This window comes from Drosophila innubila, assembly GCF_004354385.1.
Source record: "Drosophila innubila isolate TH190305 chromosome 2R unlocalized genomic scaffold, UK_Dinn_1.0 1_C_2R, whole genome shotgun sequence".
NCBI lineage: Eukaryota > Metazoa > Arthropoda > Insecta > Diptera > Drosophilidae > Drosophila > Drosophila innubila.
Genome location: NW_022995374.1, coordinates 17,702,752 through 17,723,331, shown reverse-complemented (window position 1 = coordinate 17,723,331; position 20,580 = coordinate 17,702,752). Strand labels below are relative to the sequence as shown.

At 35.9% G+C, this 20,580-nt stretch overlaps 2 protein-coding genes across 2 annotated transcripts; both read left to right on the top strand.

The window, feature by feature from the left end:
• Positions 1-138: 138 nt before the first annotated feature.
• On the top strand, positions 139-5,558 carry LOC117783623 (putative fatty acyl-CoA reductase CG8306). The gene is made up of 7 exons (XM_034621104.1): positions 139-562; positions 3,580-4,164; positions 4,219-4,328; positions 4,384-4,576; positions 4,638-4,895; positions 4,965-5,222; positions 5,287-5,558. Exons 1-7 carry the CDS (start codon positions 555-557, stop codon positions 5,423-5,425), a joined length of 1,551 nt encoding a protein of 516 aa, XP_034476995.1. The 5' UTR covers positions 139-554; the 3' UTR covers positions 5,426-5,558.
• A 735-nt stretch (positions 5,559-6,293) lies between these two features.
• LOC117785961 (ataxin-2 homolog) lies at positions 6,294-20,567 on the top strand. The gene is given in 8 exon segments (XM_034624253.1): positions 6,294-6,712; positions 13,830-15,570; positions 18,463-18,666; positions 18,728-19,046; positions 19,048-19,114; positions 19,117-19,264; positions 20,059-20,112; positions 20,167-20,567. Coding segments are annotated over 7 exon segments (2,532 nt in total). The 5' UTR covers positions 6,294-6,712; positions 13,830-13,859; the 3' UTR covers positions 20,196-20,567.
• Positions 20,568-20,580: the final 13 nt, after the last annotated feature.

The following is a 20,580-nucleotide window of genomic DNA, read 5'->3' as shown; positions in this document are numbered from 1 at the left end:
ACCCCCTTATAAAGAACGCCACTGCATAACGGGTTTGGAGTACAGGCTGATCATGAAGTTGTGGATAATGATGATGATCGTCAGACGTTGACGTTCAGCGACTCGAGTGCCGAATCCAGAGACCCGATCAAATAGTTTCGTTTCGGCCGGCAAACGTGCAAGTTGTGAATTGTGGATTGTGGAAGTGCGACGATCCACGTAGAGCTTTCAAGCGAGTAAAGTTACCCGCACATAAAGCAACGTAACTGTTCATCACTGCATACATATTCACACAGGCACACGCACACACAGAACCATTTATAAAAATATCTGTATACAGATGTGTTTGTGCATTTTGTTTACTGCCGGAGCAACAACGACAAAACAAACAACAACCGAGTGAAAGAGGAAAGAGGGAACAACGAAAAAAGAGCCCCAGTTTTTAGAGACACCGCACGAAAAAAAGAGAAATTTTGTGTGTTCTATTCAAATCTTGAGACGACAACTAAGTATACATTAACTTAAGCTAACCAGTAATTTGAGGAACAACAAAAACAACAGCTGCTCCCCTTAAAATGGCCAGGTAAGCAAACTTGTCCATCGATTATACAATAAATGGTCCATCTAACAAATATAACTGGCTCGTTTGACTGCTTTTGCCAGCTCTCTAGGTTTGAACGAATATAAGTACATATGTGTGTCGTTGTGTGCAGATGTTTGTCTTTTATAGTATTCCTTTAAAAAAAATTTAAAAATAAATGGTGCAAAGTTCGAAGCAAACAACAAAGATGCATACAGAATCCACATGCTCTGAAAATAACAGAGGATTAAACAGCCTATGTAAGAAGAGTTATTGGACATACGAAAGAGTAAACCGTAAAGTGACAGCATTATTTTCTAAAAATAAAAAGTAAACTGTATATATAATTAAATTTGTTGTTAAAATGCATATAGCGAACGAAAGGAGAGTAGTTAGTCAACAGTATAAATGTATGTATGAATCTTATTAGAAAAATATATATTTTTGATGAGTACTATATTAGTTTTTAAATGAATTTAGCATTCAGTTTCCATTGACATCGAGAATACCCAGTAATACCCACCATTATTTGTTCTAAACACAACCCTTTTTCATGTATATATTAGTATTAAGTAGTATCACAAAAAAAAATACTCCTCTTAAACTTTGACCTGATCAACGCCAACGCCTCATGTGCGAATTTCAATTTACAAATTCCGTTGCAAACACATTCAGAATGACGTTAATTGCCGGGTAGGAAACAGGTTATCTTGGCAGACTCTGAAGCTCAGGCCCTCAAGTCAAATGGAGGCGTTGATATATGATGCAGGAGCGCAAGTGGAAAAATACAAAAATAAAAACTTTAAAACAAAATACAAAAGAGACACAATGAGATCCACCGCAGTGCCAACAAGCTCCATTACATGCAATTACTTCCGCAGCTTAAAACCGCATATATGTAATTATTAAAACTACATAGCTTGTCTTTTATCCCCTCCTCATTGGTGCTATTTTTAGATGTAAATTATAATCAATAACCTGACCAGACTGACAAATTGATCAAAACAGATGCCAGACACCGATTGCAACAATGATTCTCCGAACTGATCCATTTGTGACCCTTTCATCATCAATTGTGCCATAAATAGCCAATTAATAGATAAATAGATAAATGTACTGCTTCACTTAACTTGGCTGTTAATAAAAACCCGGCAGCAAAATCTAATCACAGCAACTCACAATGTGGCCAACTCAAGATAATAATATAATTTACTATAGCGTTAAATGAAACCCAGTAGGAAAATGTGCAAAGCTTCAAAGGTTGCGTGGCAAATTTGCAAATTTGTTGATGAAACTGAAATTAAAGTGTTGCCAACTTTTGACAAGCAAAAAAGTTGTTTTAATTGCTAAAAGCTACATTGTCAAAAACTCAATAAAAGTAAAAACATCAGACATACAAATAAAATACAAAAAAAAATGATGTCTTATCAGTTTGTTTTTATTGTTGCTCCTTTCCAAATGTTACACTCTCTTAAAAAAATTGTAGTATTGATTAAATTAAATGTATTTTAAAATTAAATAAAAAGGCATAACGTACATTTTGAATACATTTAATTATTGTTTTGTTGATACAAATTTAAAGATCATTTCAATATTATTATAACTTATCAATATTTGTTCTGTCCGAAAAGGGCAAAGCATATTTCAAAATAAATCCAGAAATTTAACTGTTTTTTCCTCAATTTCATATTTAAATAAAGCACATCAGATTTGACTGAACAATAATAACAACAACAAACTATTTATCACGTTAGAAGTTAAACTTGTGAACCGAGTTTTGGTTTAGGCCAACAGATCTAAGCTTACGATCAAAGTGAAAGCTGCATTAAGTTGACAGCTAGTCGAGAGCTCAAATGGCATCTGAATCCGTAACTGAAGCTTGAAGTGTAACGATGTTGCAATGACGAGGCAACTTGCAGCTGCAACAACTCGTGCCTTGAACTCTTGAGACCCGAATCGCATACCGAGAGAGTGTATGCATGCAAATTTATCATAATATTATATTTCCTTAAAGTTGTTTTTTTCTTTCTGCTTTGAAAACTTTCAACATCTAATTGCCAATAGATGAACAATAAAAAAATATAAAGTTGCTGTTGAAACAACGCACCAATCATTCATTGGCCATGTTCATTATAAAATCATTTGGCATGACCAAATGAAGAGCAGGCAAGACGATGGCTAACACGGATGCAGTGACTAGATCATCGTTACGAATAAAATACGGCACAATTCAAAATGGGCTAATTGAAATTACCGTTGCGTGTGACGAAATGGCCCACAACAACTTACTTACACGTTGATAAGACAAATCGTTTTTATAGTTAGACCTGCTGCTATTGTATTTAAAATGCAAATAACTTTTGACCTAATTGCAACTAAATTTTTATATCGTTACGCAGATTTAGTTTTCTTTAATGTTTTAATTTTTTTTTATTGCTATAATATTACAAATGTATCTTTTTTATTTATGTTTTTTTTTAAATATACTTCAAGTTTTCAAAAATTCCACGTCAGTCTCGAGTGCTGAGAGCTCTGTTCCACCTTTGATACTACTGCCACTTAATGAAATCGTTGTTTTCCTAGTCTCAAATCAATAATCCCGCATCTCATTTGAAATCAACCATGGAACACCTACGAAAAGTCGTTAGTTACATAAATATTAAACTACAACAGCAGTTAGAACTCCCCCGTGGGATCGAAACTCGTTTTGAACTTTGAACATTGCATCGTTGTGTAAATTGTTACGAGAAATGCGCCAAAAAATGTTGCTTCATCTTCAACTCCAGCTAGCAATTTGATTGTCGTAATCGTAACCAAAGCGAGTGACAATCGCGACCAGCTTCCAAGCGATTGAATCGCGTGAAGGGAAAGTTTTCTCTTTTCTTTTGTTTAGTTTTTTATGCTCATTCACATATGTATAAGAAATCTCGTAAATTAATGTAAAATAGTTGTAGTGTTGATTATGTAAACAATTTGTGGTTTCCTTTAACAACTAAACAACTTTATCTTTATCCACACAGCACACCGATTGCAAATTTCTATGCGGGACGCAATGTATTTATTACAGGCGCCACAGGCTTTGTAGGCGTCACCATAGTCGAAAAGCTGCTGCGGGATGTGCCCAATGTGGGCACCCTGTATTTGCTGATGCGCGCCAAAAAGGGCAAAAACGTGCAGGAACGTCTGGAGGAGCTGAAGAAGAACTCTGTGTTTGATCGCTTCAAGGAGCTGCAGCTGGAGTCACGTCTGTCCAAGATTGTGCCCATTGAGGGCGACGTTGGACTAGATAATCTAGGTATCGCGCCAAAGGATCGCCAAACACTTATCGACAATGTGAACGTGGTGTTCCATTCGGCTGCTACGTTGGATTTCTTCCAATCCCTCAAAGAGACAACGAACATCAATTTACGTGGCACACGTCGCGTTGTGGAACTGTGCCAACAGTTGCGTAAACTGGACGCTTTGGTCCATGTGTCCAGTGCATATGTGAATGCCTACATTACCGAGGTGGAGGAGAAGCTGTATCCCTTGCCCGATGATCCAGAAAAGATTATTCAGCTGGCGGAAACACTTAACGACGAAGCTCTCAAAGCACTGGAGCCAAAGTGAGTTGCAATGCGGTCCAACTGAAATTAAATAATGATTTAAATGGTTTACAGATTACTGAAGGATCATCCCAATACTTACACGTTCACCAAGCATCTGGCTGAGCATGAGGTGGCCAACGTGGCCAGCCGTTTCCCCTGCGGCATTGTGCGTCCCAGCATGAGTAAGTGAAGCGACAAGTTGGAAATCGTATTTCTCAAATGTTTGATTCATTGTAGTCACGGCTGCTTGGAAGGAACCAATACCCGGTTGGACCATTTCGAAGAACGGACCACAGGGCTTCTTTATGGGGGCCTCGAAGGGCATTTTACGTCGCCTGCCATTGGATCCGACTTTGATTATGGACTACATTCCCATCGATGTGGTGGTCAATGGCATTATAGCGACTGGTTACTATGTCCACACACTTAAGTGGGTATATCAAGGAATTCTTAAGAGAGTGTTATTAACTAATAATTCCATTTGTTTGCAGAGTCAAGAATGGAGATCGTCCTGCCGACCTGCAAATCTTCCATTTGACTTCGAGCACATATAAACCATTCCGTTTCGAGTTTTTGACGGACAAGATCAATAGCTATTTGCATGAGTATCCACTCAACAGTGCCGTCTGGTATCCCAATCTCCGTCTGGTGAAGAGTCTATTCCTGTTTCGTATTGGCGCCATTCTGTTTCACTTTATACCCGGCTTCTTCCTTGATTTAGTTACCAAAATAGCGGGTGGCAGACCCATGTATGTACTCTAATCCCAGCAGAATGATCATTTCCAATTGATGTTTTCTTTTTCCTTTTACGATTACAGTTTGATTCGTCTGCACAAGAACGTCTGGAACTCGCTAAACACCTTGGAGCGTTTTATATTCACGGAATGGCATTTTGACAGCAAACGTCTATTGTCGCTATCCAAATCGTTGGATCCCGTGGACAGAAAAAAGTTTATCATTGACATTGGTGAACTCGCTTGGGATGATTACTTTGCCAACACGATCAAAGGAGTGCGTCAGTATTTGAGTAAGGAGTCTCCCAAGAATCTGGAAAAGGCACGTCGCAAGGACAAAATGTAAGTCCACTAACTGATAAGATTATATATGACTTTGTTTACCTTTTTATCTCTTCTTTTGCAGTCTGCTTGGACTTCACGTTGCGTTGCAGCTTATCTTCTACTACGGCATCTTCAAGCTGATCATTGGAGTGACCGGTGTGTCCTCTGCAAAGGCGGCCCTTATCTTGCCCGTGTTTTACTATCTGTTCGGACTGATTTAGGGTCATTTTACATCTGGGAATGTATGTTATATATAGTTAAACAGTTTGCAATAATTATTTATGTGTAATTTGATCAAGGTTTGGTATAACATCTATTCATTTATTTTAAATGCAAAATATAAGATATTCAAGCTGTATGTCACAGCTGAAAAGCAAGTAAAGCAAGCGTTTTTATTTAGAAATAAATTGTTCACAGCAAATTAATTAGTGCCTTTGTTATTCGTCGCAGCGTCGATTAGCCGAGTGCTGCCACTTCAGTAAAAATTTCCGATCTGGTTTGATTTATTTTACTTCAAAAATATGTTTTTTTTCTGAAAAAAGGTATTCTAAATTTTTGTACATTTTTTCAAGTTTTTATTTTTTAGCTGGAATTTTTAAATTTTTGCAAAATTTTTGTCAGAGTTTTCTCGAGTTTTTAATATTTTTTTCCCCCGAGGGCTGATAACTTTGGACTTCATCAACATGTTTGCCTTAATTTTGTCTAGTTTCGAATTTGTATTACTCATCTAATTTATTAATTTCTTATCGAGTTTCTTGAGTTCTTATATATGTCGATAAGAAAAATGTAGCTACAGTTGATGAATCGAACAAGTATCGATAATTTTGGTATACATCGATAGATTCATATTCAAATACCGTCTCTATATTCGATATTTATATTGGTATCTACAGCGATAGTGTTAAATATCGGGTGGACCCTGTTATGCCACTGTTCGTACACTGTTATCGATGTCATCGCCTCTGCTGGAAGCCTCATAGCCACTGTTTTTTTTTTAAACTCAAAACTCAGTCGATGTTTTTAATACAATTTAGTCGCTTTCTTGTCCGTTTTAATATTATTACCGCACTGTTGCTTAGGTAAAAAATAAGTTATCGCAGTTAGTAAGAAAATATCGGCGATCACTGTTAATAGCAGCTCAGCAAAATGTTATATTTTGCTCACTGTTATCAATTAATCAGCTGTTTTCATTTGCTTTAAAGTTCGCGGATCAGTCGGATCGCGTAAAAATCGAACGAAAATACAAATAAATACAATTGTAAAACTAACAATAATAAGTTACAAAAACGCTTGGCGATATCGAAACAAAACGGAAAACAGAAGTGCGAGTGCAAGTGCGGTTTTCTACAAGTGCAAAGAATAAGTGAAAGCCAAGCAAAGGCCAACAATAAACGGCCACAGAGAGAATAAGTGAAAACACAAAAGTTGATGCAATAGCAAAAAAAAAATAAATAAAAGTGCTGAGGAATAAACACAGCTAAAGGGCGCCTATTTTATAATTGTTTTTGGTAAGTGTAGAATACGATTAGCTAAGTACATATGTACAACGATAGCAATTACACATGCAACAAGTTGCGTCCGCCCAGCTCCCCGCTCATAAATATTATTATGAAAGTGTTTGTGTGCGCTAGTGTGTGCTTGTGTGTGTACACACTGGCTGTGCATTTTCGGGCCATGTTTGCGTTTGCTTTCAAATTCTGCGATGTAATTTCTTAACCCAGCTGGCATTTTACATTTTATTTGAATTATGTATTTTTTTTTATCTATTATTGCGTAGCGCTGCTGCCAATGTCACCTGTTTTTATGCGCTTGCTCTCTCGCTCGCACTTATTCGCACACACACACACACAAACACGTAGACGATCTGGCTGGTTTTTATCTTGCTGTTTTTTTTTTTGACGTTAATACAGCAGCGTCGTCGCCGTTGTCGGTCTACGTGTCTCTTTCGCACAATCACACTGTACGAGTGTGTGTGAGTGTTTAAGTGCACACATACGTAGCACGTATTTGATATATGAATGTATTTCCGCCCCCGCCCCGTTACCGAATGATAACACAAAAACTGTGACTGGGTTTTGGGCTTAGAAACGAGGTGGCGGGTCCGGACAATTGCCTATTTGCCATAATGGCCTTAATTCTTATGAAAATATTTAAATATACATAGGTATGTGTGTGTGTGCTTATATATATTGGCTTTAGTTTTTTCCTCATAATTTCTAATCTAAAAGTGCAAATATTGATTTTCAATGTACGATTGTTTGTGCTAGGGGGTTTTTAGCATAGTTTTATCAATGGTCGTTGTTGTTTTTCGGCTCTCTGACGCCACGACCGACGCACAGGTGGCGTTGTTGTCACTTGCCAGTTAGAGATGAGCAGAACTTGCAATCACAACGTGTCACGATCCTTTTTAAAAATCGAAAAATTACTTAACATGCAGCTTATATTTATTAATTTATTTAATTAATCGGACTACTATTCCTTGATATTCCTCATTTATAATTGACGAGAGACTGTTGTTCAATTTGCAAAAGATTAAAACACTGTTGTTGTTTCCATTTTACGTCTTTGTTTATATACATATGTACGTTGTTGTTGTTGTAGTTGTTGTAGTTGCGGCTGCTGCTCTCGGGCATACGCCTTTGTTGTTGTTGTTATTGCGGGAATTTCCCTGCATATTTACGTATCTACACAGTATATACAATTAAATACATATGCACGTACGTACTTATATTTATACATACATTTAGCTGATAGTTTATACGGCTTTAATTATTTTTCATTGGCTTGACTTTGTATACCATATTTGATTTATCAGTAACATTATAATTGCCAAAAAATATATGTATATGTATAAATAAATGGCAAAAACTGTCGCCAAGCACGAAAAGCATTTCCCAGACTTCGGCGATAAGCGTACTTCCCATTCCCCCCACACCCCCCTGACAATCTCTTTTACCGATTGTCAATTATTTATTTTTTACGCCCAAATGAACAGTGTCTAAATATAACTCAAAAAGCTGTTGATGTTGTTGTTAATATTGTTTTTGTTATTGTTGTTGTCTTTGACTCCCCTTTGATTATTTGCACATTTATAAAAAGGCTAAGAACAAGTAAAGTCCAACGATGCACGGCTCAGTTAATAAACTAATAGATACCCTGTATTCAGCGATGCGTATTCTCTGCCTTTTTTCCTGCATTATTTAAAAAAAAATATTCCTGTATTTTACAATCCAAGAAAGATCTGAGGATTCTAGTTCATTATAAATATATGGTATGATAAAAAAGTAAAGAATTTTTTTTTTTTTAAATATTTGAAAATGTTTGTCTATTTTAATATTTGTCATTACAATTTTGTTCTCCCATTTTGTATATTTGTTATATATTACCAAAATTTAATAATTACAAGTATACTATTTTTTTAATCCTTATTCTTTTCCTTCATTTCTTGTTATCTTAGCACATATCATTTGTGAAATTCTTAAAATGAATCGTTATAAATACCCCTTATGTAGCTTTTAGACAATGGGTATAAAGATGAATATAAAAAGAAAATGATCATAAATAAATAAATAACCCGTATTTATGTCTGAATGTAGATTGTATTGTGGTTTTTATTTTCGCACTGTACAAAGTAATTTCGAGGCAGGAGAACGACAGGAGAAATGATCCGCGTTTCTTCTGTCTTGTTTCCAATTCGAAATTCGCGCCAATGACGTCAGTCAAGGCCTGACGTCTGCAGAAAATTCCGCAAAACGCCTCTTCAAATTATTGGCAAGCAGCGGGCGCACAAAATACAAAATACAAAACACAAGAAAAAAAACAACAACAAAATATATAATAAAATTAAATTATTTTTGTTCCATTTTTGCTTGTTGTTTCCATTCCATTTCATGTCTATGCATTTGATTTATAATATTTCGTTTATACTTAAAAATTTGTTTCTTTTCTATTCCCTTGTATTTTAATTTTTTATTTGGTCGGTTCCCTACACAAAGTGAAAGTTGTTTTCCATGTTGTGTGTAGCACAGTTATTATAGTTATTTTTTTTTAGTTTTCCTACGCATTGTCTTCGGGAACCGTATGTTTTCTGTTTCAGAATTGTGCGGTGAATGGCATAGAGTATATATTCTTTTCTCTTTTTTTTGTTTCAAAATTTATTTATTTATTTGGCAGAGCAGACAATGAGATTTCCGGCCAATGCATTGATACCTCAAATGGTCGGCCTTCAAAGGCAGACAGTAAGGTAATCTATACATGTACGTAAATATCTCATTAACGTCGATTACTGAATTGATAATAAAATATACGTAGAATGTTTTTTATAGATAAATTAAAAAATGTAATCAATAATAGACAACAATGGCTAGCGTTAAAGGTGAACTTGAAGAGCCCTTTAACAATTGTAGTGTATTGATAAGCCACGAGTGTTAGATGGGAGTCCATTAAGTTTTAGAGCCATTAAATGGGTCAACTACAGAAAACAAGAATCTCCCCTGAGTTGTCGCCAAATAACAAATATATTCGGAAAAACCTTAAAAGCGCCATTTCCTGCAAGCATCAGATGATCCGCTTTCAAATCAACTGATCGACTGCTCGGAAAACCCAGCAACACATTTACTATACCCTGTAATCACACAAAGATATAAGGTATTGTAAACATGCACATATTCGAATTCATTTAGTCTAGATTTCAAAGACGAAATAATCTGAATAGACGGAAAACACATACAAAAAAAGCACAGGGTATTTTGAGGACCAGCTCTTGCAACTGTTAATTTTTTGTAAATTTTACGAAAAATAAGCCAAGCGCCGACAAATTTTTCACAAAAGCATTTTAATGAATGGAATTTTTTTTCCGTGAAATTACAAGATGATCTGTTCCGATCGAAGACCCATGTACCATAAAACTTATATGTGTTGCCATAAATTTAATTACATTGTAAACTTTTTGTTGTTTTGAATTTTCCCCCTTTTGTTTCAGTTTTTTTTTTTTTTTGCTCTCGACCAATTTTATGTTTTCTTGCAAAAAAAAAAATGGAAATCAGTTACCTGTGCATATAATAGATTCTATGTACATATATACAGTATGCAGTTGTCTGTGCGTACATCCGATTTTGTATATTTCTTTAATATACACGAGTACTCTCAGTTTCTTCTATATATTAGATATGTTTAGCTGCACATTTTGACGTCGATTTCCTTTCCTTTCTGAGACGAAAACTCGTGCACATCTCGTATATCTGTTGCATATATAAATGTATCTGTATCTCGCTAATTGTGAAGGTCGTTTACGTCTGCAGTCGTTTGCTTGTTTGCCTGTCTGCGCTACACCCTCGCTATAAGGCGCACGAAAAATAAAACGTAAAATATAAACGAGATACATTATCGAAATAAAACAAATTTTCCTAAATTGCCTCCACTTTTAATATAACTCAGAATTTACCCTTAAAGTTGAGGTTTAATTTGTGCTGATCATGTTATACACTTCACAGGATATTCAATCAGTCAGTGTAATATTCCAAAAGTGAGTTAGAAAAAATTATTGTATCGACGAATATTTTATCGCATTAATTTCATTATTTTGATGATACTTAAGAAAATATTATTCTATGTAGCGTATTCAAAATTCAATTCAACCTAATTATCTTCAAAAGTCAGAACAGTTTTGACCGCAGATTTTTGGTTGGAATTTGTTGGAAAAATAAAAGAAAATCTAATGAAATTCTTCACAATTTTCGCTATGCATTCTTCATGTTGTTTTGCCTTTGAATTGCTGCTTAATTTTGATTTTCCTCGCTTTTTTTTTTTAATTTATAGAGTATGCAGAGAGTTTTATAATTTAGTCACTAAGTATTTGACAACAAATTTAACGCGTCATGTTCAAATTGTCCATGTGTTTTTGATGGAAGATAAGATATTAAAGGGGAACTACTTGAAAGAGTATTATATCTTCGGTTAAAGATAACAATTTGGTTTTTGTTGTTATCATGTTTTGTTTTTGCTTTAGGGGCAGATTTTCAAATAAACAAATTCTGGAAACAAATGTTGCTGGTTGTTTTTTGAAAATAAAATCAAATAAAAAATAAATAGAAAAATAAATATTATTTATGCCTGTGGCCATTTTAATGGCGCCATGTTAAATGTGCCATCGCAAATTTAATGCCAATGCTTTATTATTAATGCGTTTTTTGTGCATAAATGTTTGCTTTTTATTACTAAACTTGTATTTTCTGTGTGTGAGGGGACGAAAGTTTATTATTTGTTTTTATTAATATTGTCACTAGCTGCTTCCATTTGACCAGCAATCATCAAAAGAGCTCAGGTGAGCCGAAAATCCCCAGTATTTCGCAGATATGTAGATGTTTTTTATATGTATGCATGTTTCGAGGGCCGTTTAAATACTTATCAAGTAATCTATTTTTAATCCGTGCGATGATGTGTCTGACATTTAAGTGTGCCCAACTTTAAAATAGTTCTTTTATGATAATTAATTAATTTCATTCTTAAACAACTCTTTCACCTTAGCATATCATTTGTTTTTCGCATTAGTTGCTGTTGTTGTTTTGTTATTGTTGTTGTTCTTTTTGGCATCTTTCAAATATTTCATTCAATTTTCGATGGTTTTGTGCAACACCCACACAAAAGTTTATTTTTAAAACATTTATAAGAACCAAATTGCTTACCAACCAAGAGAAAGAGAAGGAAAAAGAGAGCGAGAGAGTAAGAGAGAGAGAGAGAGAGAGAGAGAGAGAGAGAGAGAGAGAGAAAGTGAGAGAAAACTAAATACAAATGCGAAATAATTCTTTTATTTTCGGTTTTTTTTACTGTATGCGTGTGTCAAAAATAATTAAATGATTTAATTGATTCGTTTCACTTTATGGCATTTTAAAGGGACTTAATAGAACGTAAGAATATGAAAACTACTGATCTTAGATTATTTTTGCGGTTTTTCCTAGGTATTTCTTTGTTTTATGTTGATATTTATAGTGGGTGCATTACGCATACGTCACGTTGACCAGTCGAGTTTGAGTAGAAAATTACAATTTGTTATGTTTTTTGAGGGCATAAATTCACTCACATAATATGTACATATGTATAGTATATGTGCATGTATGTGTGATTTTGTACACTTCACATTTTTAGTCGGCTCATTGAAAATATTTTCGAAAATGTTTTCAGTTTATCGCTGGCATTTAAGGCGTCCAAACGCTTCCCTCCGACTTGTGAGAATTGTGGGAAACAGCGGGAGATTCTGATCTGTTCTGTTTTGATAAAGAATTTCAGCACATTAAAATGCTAATATACATATATGAGTATGTATTATGATAATTTCGCTACTTATTTGTATATGAGTGCGAGTACATTCGTGTTGAAAACAAATTTGTGATTGAAATGTGTTTAGAAACAACCAGAAAACTGAGTTTTAAATTAATTGTGAAATAACTCAAAGCTCATGTCAACATATGTGGCTAAACTAAAATACAAAACAACTGCCTGTCAATTGGAATACCAAGTTTAAATATTATAAACATATTACTTAAATTCAATTCTCGTTAAGAGCTCTAAATATAAATTTTTAAAATAATAATTCACTAAAGATAGCTGCTAATTATATATTATTTATTAATTAAGTGTCTCTTAAAAAACAAACAAATAAATTATTTTCTGTGTTAAATAAACAAACACCATCAAAAGCAAAAATTTTCTAAGCATTTTACGTTTTCAAGTGCATAATTAAATCAATTAAATATAAAACTATTCGAAATCAAAATGTAAGTGATTGCCATTGATAGTATTAAAATGTTTTATGTGAATTTATAGTATTAATTGTAGAGATGGATAAATATATAGAAATATCGACAAGTCGATTTTCTCGGAGTCGAATTTCCATCACTCGTTTAACTCGTTTATTTTTTACGCACAATCGAGTCGATTTAATTGATTGTTATGAAAAATCGACAACTCAACTTTAATTTGATTCTGCAACAACATAAAAAAAATTCAAGTTTCATCACTGTCTATTTTTTTAATACACTTGATACTTTTGTGAATCTTACAATTATTTGACCTGAATCTGCATTAAATTTGGAAAACCCTATTTTCAATAACTTATTAATGAATTGCATCACTAGTTGATTGTCAGTAAAAGGCATTTTACACTATATTCTTCTATACATTAATATGCCAATGTTTTTGCTTTTATTTCTGATCTTCATTTGTCTATGTCATCCTTGACACTGGCCTAGCACCGGCAGAAGCACGAGATATCGAGATTTAGCCAGTCGAACGATTATATTTTCTTCTCGCTCTTCTTTTTTTATTATTATTATTTTATGTATTTCTGTTTTTTTTTTTTGTATTTTTTGCACAAAAACCTGAGCAATTTTTTTTATGCCATGCATTGAATTGTGTCATAAATATTTTTAAATTTTCTCTGTCATTTGTTTATTGTTTTCGGTGCTTATCCAAATGGTTTGAAGCTATTTTATTCTTGCAGCATTTCATTTGTATGACTTAGTCGATGTGCTAATTCTGGCCATGAACTAATGCTTTCTATGAAAAGAAATTGAAAATCGATGGTTAATTCAATTAGTTAACTAATTTGCATTTTATGGGCTTTTTCAGGACTGCAACTGTGACAAATGATGGCTTAAAATGGCGGCTACACCACCAACGCCGCCCGGAGCAAACAATTTCCAATTAAATGGCAATTTTAATACAAGCAACAACAATAATAATAATAATAACAACAACAACATAGCCGAGGCACTGCAGCAACACTTTAAATTCAAGGCACTTCTTAACGCAGACGAGGATCAGCAGCAGGAACGGCAACGACAGCAACAGCAACAACAACAGTTACAGCGAAGCAACAACAGCAACATCAGCAGAGCCAGCAGCTATGAACAGCTGGAGGAGGAGGCAACAACTCGAGCGAAATCGAAGCAAAGCTGCCAGTGCACAAATATAAGTATTATGCACCTGTTCCATGAGATGAAGCAGGAATTTCCAACGCTGCCCGATGCTCTGGTGACGCAATGCGTCAATGAGAATTGCCATCAGCGTGATAATTGCATACAAATGTTGAAAAAGGAGCTCATCCTGCATCCTATGCCCGTGCAGTCGTATCCCGCCAAGGTGTTGCAGCAACAACAGCAACAGCAGCAACAACAGCAGCAGCAACAGCGACTGGCAAAACCACCAACACCGCTGAAACCATCACGTGCCGCGCCCCCACAGCCGCCCCTTGTCAATGGCAATGTGGAGACGTCACCAGCAGCGATTACACCCACCCACACCCACCCCCACGCCCACGCCCATCCTCAACCCCAACCCCCACGTCCTCGACCTACAACCTTAAATCTGCAACGTCAAGTGAACGCGCAGCTGCAGCAAAAAATTCAACAGCGACAGCAGCAACAGCAGCGACAGACGCCGAAGCAACTGACGCCGAATGCGATTTGCAAACCGTTGCGTCGAGCGCCGCCGTTGCCGCCGCTGCCACCGAAGCCGCAGTCGGCAGCTCTCTCGCTCTCACAGCAGCAGCAGCAGCAGCTGAGCAGTTTCTCCAATGATTCCTCCTGTCTCACCAGTCCGCTCAGCTCCAGCGAGTCGGAGTTGTCGCTTAATGTTTCCTTATCATCACCAACAGCGGCAGCGACGCCAGCGGCAGCTGCGACGCCGACAGCGGCAACAACTGCGCAATTGCCTTCTCCAGTCCGACATCGCTCAGTTATAACGCTACAGCCGGAGCCGCCGTATGCGCGCGAGTTTTTAAATAACGCCGTCGCAATTTCACCAACGCCGCCATCGCCCACTTCCGGATCTGGATCCGCATCCGGCCGTAAAAGTTTCACCTCGCTAAATCTCACGCTGCGTCAGCCGCAGACAACGAGCAACGGTGCTGCCCCCTCGACCATTGACATTACGGCCGGACCGGCGGCCAGTGGCAACGGCAGCAGCGGCATCACATATTCGAGCAGCAGTTTCGATGCTCGTCGTGGCACCCACAAGAATTTCCAGCTAACCGTCACCGACGAGGGCAGCGTCTTCAGTGCCGGCTGTGTGCGTCCCCAGGTGCCGCTTTATGCGCCCTGCCCGCCGCCTCCTGTGCTGACCACCGATGGAGCAACGCCACCGCCTTCGTCATTTCTGACGTCACAACAACCACAAGAACAGCAGCAACAGGCAACAAGTGCAGCTGACGAGATGCCTGAAGTATTTCCATATCCCACACAGGCGCAGAATCACATTGTGGCCTCCAACTACAACAACAATCATCTGCACAACAACAGCACTGATAACAGTCCCAGCGTCACACACATGCCCCTCTACGAGGGCGTCGTGCCCGAATGCGATCGAGAAGGTGAGTACCAAACAAAGCAAGAACAAGAATAAGAGAGAAAGAGCGAGAAGGAGAGCGAGAGCGTCATAATCATGTGCCGTCCTTTGCTTATCGTTCAACACTCGGAATGTTGAGCCAACTGAATTTGTTAATCGTTTCATTAATAGCGTATTTATCGAAAGACACTTTTAGTTCCGCAAGCTCTTAGGTTAAAATATCGAAAAAGTTTGCTAGCTTACAAAATAACAGAACTACTAAATTTTGCCAAAAATATCAATTAAAAAAATGTATATACAATTCCTTGTGTAATAATTTCAGCCTTCTAGCTCTTAAAATTTGGGCTCCATATTGATTGCCAGTATATATGTATATTTACAATGTCTCAGGTATTCCGAGAATTGTCAAATAAAAGCTTATCGCTTCAAACTACGTACCAAGTCAATTCGAACAGATTCCTTACTATTTTTACTTTAGTTGACTTGATAAGAAACAATGCCGTTTTCAGCAATTAGTTCATAATATTATCATATCAAAACAATACAGAAATATTGATTTAACTTACAGGTTTCAAGTCAAAGTAATAGCTATAGTTTTCACATGTTCCCTTGCGCCAAATTCATAACTAATTTCTATTTATAAGGGGATTTTTGTTGTTACTGTTGTTGTTATTGGGCTCTAATCGCTTATGAAAGCCTCGTTGTTGAGCCTTATCTGACGATTCTGTTTACAATTGATAACAAATTGAATTACGCCCTGAAATGTGCAAATAAAGAGCGAGAGAGAGAGAGAGAGCTTTTGTTTCACGTGTTGTGAAATGAGAATACAGCACTTTTAAAATAAAGTTTATTTAATGCATTATACAAATAAAGAATACAAGAGTTTAAAGTGACTGTTTAGCCAAAACTCAAATATTTAAGATTAATTTGAAAATCCACTGTGAATTCTTTCAAAACTCACATCAAATGCACCTCAGAATTTCTTGATTTCTCTCATATAATTTCCGACATTTAAATTATATTAACTGGCTTAACGGCAAATAGATTTATGTAGAAAGACATTTCTAAGAACAGTTTAAAAATAAAAAATGATAAATTTTATTAATCCTCAGCAAATCTTTTAATGCATATTCCAATTACTATATGCATAAGTATTCCGTAATCTTTCTGTGATTTGATTGAGATTATGTTCACCCTTTGGCAATATAAGATACAGATACAACTTACCTATTTATTTATATCTGCACCTATCCAATCTTTCTACATAATTACATACATAGGTATATGGATCGCCCACGCTCCGATTTATATACAGAGTCCGGCACATTATTTGCTGTCGGAATGTCTCTTGTCTGGTTTCTTTGGCCTTTGCCCATTTCTCATTTCCCATGGGTTCTATACAATTTCGTCGTTTCGTTTTGTAGATTTTCTCTCCTGTTTTTCTCGATGCTTTTAAATATTTTTCTACCACCAGCAAATTTATCTATTTTATTTGTACAACGATTTTGTTCTCTCCTCTCTGCAATGCTTTGTTGTGTTATTGTTGAGATTCGTTCAAGTTCAGGGCAAAATGCGACGACAGAAACAAATTCGAATTCCGTTAGATCGTATAAGGCGTTCTACTTGCCACGTTAAGCATACGCAGCGTGGGCAGCCCAAAGAAATTATGGTACAGAAAACTTTTTTCAAAATAATACATGACGATGAACATGAAGATGAGGATGAAAATGGTCGCGTTGACATTTAATCACGCGGTTCAAATACTATAAAAAAAATACAAGAATAAAAAAAACCACTTAAATCTTTAAGAAACGCATTTGCTTTTAGACAAGAATTTAAGGCGACAGTCAATCTGACAAGAATAACACTTGCACTATTCATATACATATATTTGTTTTACTTTGGAATTCTTCTCACGCTTGCCATTAATGAATAAATTTATCAATTAAAATGTTTGCAAATACCCGCAAATGACGTACGAATATATTTTATGTAGATACATATGTATGTGCGACGCTCTATATGTCTGGTCCGGTTTAAAATCCTCCCTTGGCCCATTGCCCTGTTTGCTATTTCCGCTAGAAATCTATCAAAATGTCTAAAAATATTTTCTGTCGTTTTTTTTTTTTTCCTTTTTTTTATTATTTTATTTAATTTTGTTTTATTTTCTTTTTGTTTGCTGAAATCAAATTCGAGAAAATCATTTCAAATCGGGCGATGCGCTGCTTATTTTCAGAAAAATAAATTATTATTAGATTGATTTTTCGTGTGTTTGCGCATTTTGACTAAATTTAAATTTGTTTATGAACTTTTAGCGAGCGCAAAAATGCGCGCTATTATTTTTAGCAACAAACAGAGTAATAAAATGTGAGGTATTAGGCCATATAAATAGAAAGAACACTCCCACATATAGACACATAATGAGCATATTAACTAAATATACCAGGGATCGTAAATGGGAGTTAAGTTAAAAAAAAAATCAACCATTAAAAAATATCTGAATGGATGAGAAAATATTGAATATTATTGTTATTATATACAGGATAAACTGTTATCTTAAATTTGTATGATGCAAATATATTTTAGCTCTTATTTTTGATTTGAAATAATAATATTATAAAGAATTAAATAAATTTAAATTGTCTTTTAAACTTTTCATTTAAAAACTCATTGTAAATAACAATAATAACAAAAACAAAATATACTAAAATCTAAAAATTTATTTTCTTTTTTAATTTTAACAATGCAAAGTTAAAATAAACTATATAGTTTGTTTATTCGAATCAAAATATAAGAAATATTTATTAATTTTTGGTAAAATAACAAATAAATTGAATAATATTTTATAATCATTACGGTACCCTGAATTATACATATTGTGAACTGATTGTAATTTGTGGAATTATTCTGCTTACAGCCCATGAAGCAATCATTGAGCGCCAGAAGACACGACGCGATAAATTAGCCAATGTGCTGCGTGACAATAAAAAGCGTCTTGTCGACCTGACCGAGGAGATTAACATACTGACCGAGCCGGTGCCAGTGGGTGAATCCGAAAGACTGGACAGAGATATCAGGAAACTCACTGATGACTGTCAGCGGCTGCTCAATATGATAAATGGTAAGGCAAGACAATTGAGTTACTTTTTGGATGTTCTAACTGTCGAATTCTTCTGTTGCAGATCCCCAGCTGAATGGCACCGCTGCCGCACCCAATTCCATGAATCGTCAACTCTCGGCACCGGCGAGTAATTGCAGTCCGACAACACGACAACGCGGTGTTCCAGGTGGCAGTCGAAGTCAGGCGCGTCTAAATTCTGTGCCGACTCTGTTGACGCAGTCTCATTCAGACTATGTGCAGCAACCGAGCAGTGCGCCCAGTTCCGCTTGCCTGACGCCTCAGCAGCAGCACCAGCAACAGCAGCTGCAACTACAGATGCAGGAACCGCCGCCCACTTATGCGCAGTACTATCAGTTTCAGCAATTTCTGCAGCAGCAACGAGCTGCAGCGGCGGCGGCAGCAGCAGCAGCAGCATCGTCAGTTCCATTACCACGTCCCCATGCCAATGAAGAGGAGGAGGAGGAGTCCCTGTCCGAATCAGAAGGGGACGAAGGCGACGAGCCACTGGAGCCCACATGGGCCTGCAACTTGTGTACATTCCAGAACCATCCACAACTGAACGTTTGCGAAGCCTGTGAAAATGTTAGGATCCAGCCGGGTATGATACGCATTGTGCATAGCGGCGATGATAATGCCACTGCCACTGCCACGCCCACAACATCCTCGACAGCTGGCGATGCTAATCGTCAGCAGCCATACGCTTTGCACACGTGATTGACTGATTGATTGATTAATCAATTGATTGATTGCTGGCTTGCCTGTTTCCATCATTGATATAAGTGATAACCAATACACTTGTGCTAATTGTCAAGGATCCAAGCTACATATGTTCTATGTATAACCAACCCAGAGTTCTCTAACATGCATGGCTTGCACGCGTTGTTGTTTTGTTCTGCATGTTGGCAACTTTGAAACTGTGATAGAATCTAAACTAGTTTCCAGTTAAGCAAATTATTTGATGCATAAGTGAAAAAGTCATGGCATAAATGGGAACATGTAATGAATTGTGTGTTTATAACCGAACTTGCTGCTCATTTCAAAGACACGGCTAATTTAAGAAGAGAATAAAACCCACAAAAAATTAAAATTCAACATATATTAACATTCATATTTATATGTACTAATTAAATGTACATACATACAATATTAACAATATCTACACGTAGATTTGTTGAAATAATATTTATGTAAATTGCAAATGCCTCAATATCTGTTTTAGCGATATCGCTGTACTACTAAGTTTATTACAAAGTTTATTATTATATTAAGCAGCTTGCAAAAATAAAACAAAAAGTTATTTAAATATTTACCATATCTGCTTTTGCTTTTGCATTTGTTTGTTTTCTTTTGGCTAGCGTATTTTTAAATACAATTATTAAAATTATTTTGCAGCGCCGTTGCTCAACCGTGAGGACATACATATTACACTCTCACCAGGCGAAAATCGTAAGAACCTTAATACCCAATTTGAAATCTGTGTATATAACGATATTGTCGCAGGTATAATACACTCCTGGATACTATCGTGACAACTGGCCCAACAATCTAACAATAATAATAACTAGACAACATTTACACACACAGAACAAATGTGTGTTATTTAAGTTTAAAAAAAATGGATTAATTTTGCTTTTGTAATTATATTAATTTTTAAAATGCTGCTGGCAGCGATCATTGTATATACATAGATGCGTAATATTTATTATGCTGTTTGTTGATTTTCTGATATAAGAATCAAGACTTTTAGTAGCACATCTGTATATAGAAACTAGTGAATTTTAAACCTTAATTTGTACATTTTGTAAAAAAAATACGATACGTATAATTGTTTTCTACATAAAAAACTGCAAAGAGCAGTTTTTGTATGACTATCGAAAATAAATATCAAGTGAAGAAAAACATTTGCTGTTTGTG

Excerpts from the sequence above, each read along its gene's own strand:
- LOC117783623 (XM_034621104.1), top strand. Across the intron at positions 4,165-4,218 it reads CTCAAAGCACTGGAGCCAAA|ATTACTGAAGGATCATCCCA; the intron begins GTGAGTTGCAAT and ends AATGGTTTACAG. Across the intron at positions 4,329-4,383 it reads CATTGTGCGTCCCAGCATGA|TCACGGCTGCTTGGAAGGAA; the intron begins GTAAGTGAAGCG and ends GATTCATTGTAG.